This window comes from Chrysochloris asiatica, unplaced genomic scaffold (genome assembly GCF_000296735.1).
Source record: "Chrysochloris asiatica unplaced genomic scaffold, ChrAsi1.0 scaffold00103, whole genome shotgun sequence".
NCBI classification, from domain to species: domain Eukaryota; kingdom Metazoa; phylum Chordata; class Mammalia; order Afrosoricida; family Chrysochloridae; genus Chrysochloris; species Chrysochloris asiatica.
The window spans coordinates 8,544,594-8,553,060 of record NW_006408621.1 but is presented as its reverse complement, the minus strand read 5'-3'; the positions used below and the strand labels follow the sequence as shown (position 1 = coordinate 8,553,060).

The window sequence follows — 8,467 nt, the reverse complement described above, 5'->3', positions numbered from 1 at the left end:
GGCTGTGAACCACAAGGTCAGCAGTTCGAAACTACCAGTTGTTCCGCGGGAGAAAGATGAGGCTTTCTGCTCCCGTAAAGATTTACAGCCTCGGAAACCCTGTACAGGGTCACTATGGGTCAGAACCGACTCCACGGCACTTAACAACAAAAACAACAAGTGATGGTGGAAACAAGTGGAAATATCCATGAAAAGAGTTGGTAATTGGATAGAAAGTGGAAAAGAAAAAGCAAGAACGATTTAGACATACTTTGAAAAACTAAATGAACGAAAATATCAAGATTGCGATGATTGGGGTAAGAGTAGTTTTGGGGATACAAGAGAATGAATAAAGGTGCTCTATTTTATATGTTAAGGAACTCTGGTAGCGTAGTGGTTACAAATCGGGCTGCAAACCACAAGATCAGCAGTTCGAAACTATCAGCTGTTCCACGGGAGAAAGATGAGGCTTTCTGCTCCCATAAAGATTTACAGCCTCAGAAACCCTATACAGCGTCTCTATAAGTCAGAACTGACTCCACGGCACATAACTACCACCACCATTTTATATATTGAATTCCTGGTATAGCGCTGTAGGATACACACTGGACTGCAAGGCCTGCGGTTCAGACTCACCAGCCACTCCTCAGAAACCCTGTATAGGGTCACCATGAGTCAGAAGCAACTCAACAGCACTTAACAACAGCATTTTAAATGTTATCTTTGACAAGCTTATTAGATATCCAGGTAGAGATGTCAAATAGTCAGTTGGTACTTAAGTTTGAGACATTGCTAAGTGGTAGGTGCTTGGCTGCTAACTGAAAGGTTGAAAGTTATAGTACCCCCACAGGTGCCCCAGAAGAAAGGCCTGGCAGTCTTCTTCCAAAGGATCATAACCTTGAAAACACTATGGAGTTCATTTCTACTGTGCACACTAGGGATTGCCATGACTTGGAAGTAATTTAACAGCAGATAACAATAATAAAAGCGTCACAATAATATACTTACTAAGTGCTTTCTATTGGCCTACAGTATATGGTGGTGGTGGTTATGTACCGTGGAGTCGGTTCTGACTCTTAGTGACCCTGTACAGGGTTTCCGAGGCTGTAAATCTTTACGAGAGCAGAAAGCCTTATCTTTCTCCCATAGAACAGCTGGTAGTTTTGAACTGCTGTGGGGTTCGCAGCCCGATTCGTAACCACTACGCTACCAGAGCTCCTTAGTAAGCACTTAGTTATGTATGTTATGCTTAAGCAAGTAAGCACTTACTATACCTGTAAATAATCAGCATTGAATCAATAGTAATCTTTCTCATTTTTATTTCCTGGACATGGTATTTTCTACTCTTTATCCTTACCGCTTGCTGTTTCTTCTTTACCTCACTTTTAAAAAAAAATATTTTTGAGGAAATGTGTTTAATAGGAAAAGCACAAGATTTAGAGTCCTGTAAACCTGCACGTTGAATCCTGATGATATAACTTAATAGTTGCCTGAGAATGGAAAAGTTAACCTCACAGAGCCTTAGTTCCAAATCTCAAAAAATGGAGCCTCACTGAAGACATTTGTTTTCTGGTAATTAAATTAAAGTGGATGCTTATTGATATGAAAAGCAAGATACAGATTAATAACTACAACTTTATTTTCTTGCTTTCCCCTGACCTACCTCCATTTTTATCCCTAGCTTTTCCACTTTCTGGTCTGAGAATGATGCTATAATCTCTCATATCATCAGACAAGGGCTAGATTTAAAGTATTTTATTATCTCATTTTAAAACTCCCTTAAAGTCCCAGGATAAAAACAGTAGGGCTATTTGGCACCAGTTTGTATTATACAGAACATATAAAATTTAAAGTATTCTCTCACTTTAAATATTTGTTTGTAATGTTTTTCTTTTGCAGAGATGGAAAAAAAGCTGAAGGAAGAGAGAGAAGCTAGAGAGAAGGCTGAAAATAGTGTTGTTCATATTGAGAAACAATGTTCCATGCTAGATGTTGATCTAAAGCAGTCTCAGCAGAAGTTAGAGCATTTGGCGGAAAATAAGGAAAGAATGGAAGATGAAGTAAGACAAATAGACAGTACTGATTTTATTCATGTTTTTAAAGAGAATCATAAATTATGAATAAAGAGTCATTATCTTCAAATTAAGTAAGATGGATGAAATCTGAATGACTAACCTGTGTGGATCTGTGTTTGCTGCTGTGATCACTACTGTAACCTTACCTCCTAGAATTGTCAACTTCAAACCCTTATTGAACATTCATTCCATGGCATCGATACCATTTTGCATTGATAATACACCTCTATTGAAATGATAGTCCTTCCCTGAAGAAACTAACCTTCTGTTTAAAAGATAAAAATTTACTACAAAGTATCCTGTACCCTATAGGAAGAACATTGCTTATAAATTTCTGGGAAAGTAAACTACAAAATCTTTATTGGATTAGAGTGATAGACAAACATAGAGTACACATACATAAAAGAGTTTATAAGTTAATAATTATATCCTGGTGGTAACTAAGTATTTTAGAAATTATTTTAAGACTGAAAATACTTAATTCATATAAAATAAATGGGGAGAAAGAGAAGACTAAAATGAATGCCTTCACAAAGAGGAACAAGATGTTCTCCAGATTTTAAAGGTAAATAAGAATTCAGAAAGTGATTGTTTGAGAGTCAGAAGTTTGACTTGGTAAAATGAACATTATCAGAAATAAAAGATGAGTACTGAGTGGGTAAGAAGGTGAGCGAGTAAGGGCTGTGTCTGGGAACTAATCATGTGAGAACTAATCATGTCTGGGAGTTGAAGAAGGCCTCACTAAGGGGATGTTATTTAATTAGAAAGCTAATACATAAAGGGAAGGCCATATGTGAAAACTGTGAGGTGAAGGAGAGCTTGTCACAGTTGAGGATTAGGTTATAGAGAATGGCCAGTGACAGAAATAGACCAGGAGCAGATCACAAAGAATATTGGGTAATACTCTTAAAATATTTAGCTTGTTAGTCCCAATAAATAATAAGTATTTGATAAGTATTTGTTGAGTTGAATTAAGTATACATTCAATTTGTATACTTGAGATGCTTATTGATTAGAGCACGTAAACATTTTGAATAAACAGAATTTAAATGATCCTTTGGAATGTTCCTGAATGTCCAAAATATCTCATATCAGAAATCTGGGAATTAATTTGACTTAACAGTAAATTGTAAGAATAAACACCTTGGCACTCATGGAATACTAATGCTGTGTATGCTTATCACTATAGGAATTATAATATACTTGAGATTGGATTACTATTCTTTTAAATAACGTCTAATAAATCGCCAAAGAGATTTATGGTCCCATTTATTTTTCTTATTCATAGATTAAGAATCTAACCTTGCAACTGGAGCAGGAATCAAATAAGCGACTGCTGTTACAAAATGAATTGAAGACACAAGCTTTTGAGGCAGACAATTTAAAAGGTTTAGAGAAACAGATGAAACAGGAAATAAATACTTTATTAGAAGCAAAAAGATTATTAGAATTTGAGTTAGCTCAACTTACAAAGTAAGTCTTGAAAATAACACCTGTATTTCTGTGTATGCTCAACATTTGTTTATGTGTTTAATGTTTTATGTATGTACTGATTATATATTTAGAATTTGTAAAAGGAAGACTTTTTTTAAAAAGGCATTTATAAATAAAAGAATTTACTTTCAAAGAAGGTTTATAAAGGAGTTCAGGCTTTGGAAGGACAGGCTAACCAAATAAAAAATGCAGATATTTAAGGGGAGGAGATAAAAAGAAGAGTATCTAGGCTACTGATTTCGTAGTAGCAAGTATTTATGGTGAAGGAAAAAAGAAACAAAAGCGCATAATTTTCTCATTGGCTCAAGTCAGTGCCAACTCATAGTGACCCTGTATAGGGTTTCCAAGCAGGGACTGGTAGGCTTGAACTGCCAGCCTTGTGGTTAGGAGTCCAGTGCTTATCCTGCAGCGTAACACCTTTGCTGTTACTGTGTGTGTGCTGTTGAGACACAGCAAGGTGTCAGTATTGCTATCAGATGTATTAAGACCTGCTTTAAAAATGTGTGATATCAAAGATGAGTATATCTTGTGATGAGTCATGGATTTTTAATTTTCTTCAAATTTATGTAATAGTATCTTCAGTTGCCAGTTTCATTTAATAGCACAGTACTTTTGAATAAAATTGTTAGTTTTGGTTTTGTTGGATTTATATTGGTGAAATTCTTTTAAGCCACTGTTTTCACCAATATGATGTGTTTTGTATTTTTCTTCCCAAGATGACTTCACTCAACATTTTGCAAACATTTATAATTTACTGCATCCCTAGTTCAGTGTTAAAAATACAAAGCTACTACTATCTAGTAAAGCTTAACAACCACATATGGAATGATTAGTCCTTGAACATCTGTTGTCTTTGCCTTACGTTGTGTTTTTCTCTTTTTAAGCCTGTTTCTCTCTCAGTTTTATATGTGCATCGTATACATGTCTCTTTGTCTAGGTTTTTTCTTTGTCATTTTATTATTCTTGCCTTCCCTTCTTCCTTACCTGATTGTTCATCGCCATCACTCTTCTTTCACTTAATTGGTCATAATATATTGTTGTTGTTGTTGTTAAGTGCTGAATTATTCTTACTGCTTTTAAATATTTTTATTTTTTACTTACTACATAAAATATTTAAAGTATATCTCTAATACTGTTTTTCCTTAAAAATGTGTGCAAAAGACATGACTGTCCGTTGATTGGATTCCCTATACTTTGCATAGGCCCTTGTGCCACAATGGTTAAGCAGTTGGCTGCTAACTGAAAGGTTGATGGTTTGAATCTACCTAGTAACCCCGGGAGTCCTGGTGTGGCACTGTGGGTTAATGTGCCAGACTGCAAAGCCATTTGAACTGCAAGGTTGGTGGTTCAAACTCACCAGTGTCACTTGGGAAACCCTATACAGGGTCGTTATGGGTCGGAACTGACTCGACGGCACTTAACAACAAACAACAACAAGTAACACCATAGAAGGAAAGACCTGGCAATCTGCTCCCATATGATTACAGCCTAGAAAAATCTATAGGGTGGCTCTAATCTGTCATATAGAGTTGATACGAGTTCAGTCAACTCAATGGCACACAACAGTACACTACATATGGCTTTATTTTTATAAAGAGCTAAATAGAACTAGGTAGTGTAGTTTAATCAAATCAATTAGTAAAGTAGTACTACATATGAAGTGTGTTTTTTAAGAACACTATAAAGGCTGCCATAAATAAGTGCATTTGTTTACAATTTTCTTTTTTATCTGAAGACAATATAGAGGAAATGAAGGACAGATGCGGGAGCTACAAGATCAGCTTGAAGCTGAGCAGTATTTCTCGGTAAGTAAAATCATTGTTAGCCTACCAATTGTTTCAGAACCTGATTGAAAGCAAGGTATTTAGAGTTTTTTAGAGAATTGTACTTGCTGATCAAGTGACTATCAATAGTTTTTCTCCTTTTGTATTCTCATCTCTGTTTCATTTCTGAATCTGAGTTAATGGTTGAAGTTGTGAAGAAAGGACCATTTTTGCAAAAATATTTCCAAAATTGCTATTACATTAGAGTTATAAGAGTTTCTTAATGGTTCTGTTTACCTAGAAACAAGCTTTGGTGGTTTAGAATGCCAGAATTATCATGTGTACACATTAGAGCTCTGGTAGCGTAGTGGTTACAAATCGGGCTGCGAACCGCAAGGTCAGCAGTTTGAAACTACCAGCGGTTCCGCAGGAGGAAGATGAGGCATTCTGCTCCCACAAAGATTTTGAGTCGGAATCGACTCCACGGCACACAGCCATCACACATTAGAGCAGCCTTTGAGTTGTAGATAGAGCTAATGTTTAAGAAATTTCTTTTGTTTTAGCTGTGTACAAATATTCCATGAATTTGTTTTGTTTTTACTCAATAGAAATCGTTCTCTTACTTGCTTCAGGTCAAGTTTTTTTGTTTTGTTTTAACTTTTCATTGTGAATCGAGTGAAAGTTTACAGAGCAGATCATCAGTTTTACATTCAGCAAATCGTATACTGTACTTGATTACAATTATTGCAATCCTCTCCATGTAACATCAGTTAACAGTATTTATCTCTGTGTCTCCTGCTATCTTCATCTTTCCTCTGCCAATTTCCCTCTTATTGTATACTGCCTGTCCCATCACCCACATTAACACGTGTTTACCCTCTAGCCCGTGAATAAATCCAAACCCACCCCCACCCACCTATATACCCAAGTTATTTTTGCTTTTATTATTAGTGAGCTTTATTGCCTTTTGAGACTTTATTAAAGCCTCTGGATTTTTTGTTTCTTTTGGTTGCCAAACTTGTACTCTATCAATGCAAATGAGCATTTACCTAGCTGACCCTCACTATTACACTGGCAACCACGTTTCATAATAGGACTTACTCAGTGCAAGTAAATACAAGGAGCATGGGTTACAGCCCACTAGAAACCAAGTGAATATTATATTGGAAATAATGGTTTCTTCCATAAATTCTGACACTATTAGAATTCTGGAAGTTTTGCATGATTTAGGGCTTTGTTGATTGATGCCATACTTTTCTGAGCAACTAATAAATATGGAGGCTTTCTAAACATATTTTTCATGCTTGTTTCTTGGCCCATTCTTGAAATAATGTTTTGGTTTTTTAAATTACTGTTACCTTTCCTTGGGAATACTGGTATGGCACTGTAGGTTAATGCGCTGGACTGCAAAATCGGTTTGAACCACAAGGTCGGTGGTTCAAGCTTATCAGTTGCTCCTTGGAAACCCTATACAGGGTCACTATGGGTCGGAACCGACTCAGCAGCACGTAACAACAGCAACAACGACCTTTCCTTGAGTGTGTATTAACATTAATTATTCAAAGGAAGTAGTATCAACTTCTACAAAGTAGTCTACAATTTCTTAGACTTGATCTTGTCTGCATACTTCTAAAATGGAATCATCCAGTGGCTCCAAATTTTTGGATGAATGTGTAATGACCTGCAGTTTTTCATATGGTTCTTGATTTTGCCTCTGCAAAATAATGCAAAACCTAACACTGTGTTCTTAGTTTTGATATATGTATTCCAATGCTTGTAGAAATTGAGTTATTGTTAAGTGCCATCAAACTTGGTTCTGACTCATAGCAAATTCAGTATAGAGTTTCCAAGGCTATGTATCTTTGCAGGGGCAGAAAGCTTCATCTCTCTCCCGCAGAGCTGCTGGTGAACCTCAAACATCTATCCTTATGGTTCACAGATCATTGCTTATTGTACAGAACTGCTGAGTTCCCCAAATATTGGGATCATGGTGTGGTTGTGTGACACTGAGTCGGTTCTGACTCATAGCGACCCTGTATAGAGTTTCTAAGGCTGTAAATCTTTATGGGAGCAGAAAGCCTCATGTTTCTTCCCAGGAGCAACTCACTGATAGATTCAAATTACTGATCTTGAGTTAACAGCCCAGCTCTCTTAGTAAAGATTGAGTTAGGTATTATTAAATTTGACATGTTACTATGAGTCAAATTTAAGATTTTTTTTTGAAATTTGAGCTTTCAAATTAGATTGTCTTTTTATCCTTATGTTAATTTTCCACTATAAATTTTAGTACTTGAAGTCAGAAAATAAATGATTCTTAAAGGCAAAATGTGTCATTTTATTTTAGAAATTGTAAACAATTAAACTAGAGCAAACTGTTACTGTTCTTACATTTGCATACCCATAAAATTATGAATTTTTCCCCTATAGAAGTATTATTTCTTAAAAGAATAAGTACACAGTATAAAAGTAGTTCTCCACAGCTATTTGTTGTCCCTATAATTCTTTTCTTCTTAACTTGGGAGTTTAAAAAGGTGATTTTTTAAAAATAGACATCAGAACTAGGAGTTTATTCTGGAAATCCAGCCCCTAACACAATATGTGTCTGATACTTACTTGTATCTGTTACATATTTGATCACATATTTGGCAAAAACTTAGTGAATTTTTAAGAACCATTATTTTTGCAATAATTATATAGTATTCATATGTCAAAATAGCATTTTTTGTGTGTATTTCTTCCACTTTTCTTTATCTACCCAGGTGAAAGGAAAGGTTTTCTCTAACATTGACTTCAAGAATTGAACTAACTTTTAACTGAATGGTACTAAGTTTCTTCACAATGTTTTTCTCAACTGTTATTTTAATTATACTTTATTGGAGTATAATTTCTACATGATAAATAATACCCATTTTAAGTGTATAGTCCAGAATGTTTTAACAAATGTGTACACCTCCACAATCAATATAAAAAGGGCTTCCTTCACCACAAAACTTTCCCTTGTGGACCCGGTCAGGAGGTCAAGCGTTGTTGACCGTCCAAACCATAGGCTCTGAGGATCAGACTTTAGCCACCTAGTAGACATAGCAAACTGTCCCTCATCTGATTATTCAGTAATGCTTGTTAGTAATCTCATACATGAGCCCTGGATATCCACAG

At 35.6% G+C, this 8,467-nt stretch overlaps 1 protein-coding gene across 1 annotated transcript in view; it reads left to right on the top strand.

Moving 5' to 3' along the window:
• Positions 1 to 8,467, top strand: part of ROCK1 (Rho-associated, coiled-coil containing protein kinase 1) — a 221,691-nt gene that overhangs the window by 175,062 nt on the left and 38,162 nt on the right. The window contains exons 19-21 of the mRNA XM_006867285.1: positions 1,879 to 2,039; positions 3,343 to 3,527; positions 5,284 to 5,353. Of these exons, the coding sequence (XP_006867347.1) occupies positions 1,879 to 2,039; positions 3,343 to 3,527; positions 5,284 to 5,353 (416 nt within the window). The remainder of the gene's footprint in view (positions 1 to 1,878; positions 2,040 to 3,342; positions 3,528 to 5,283; positions 5,354 to 8,467) is intronic.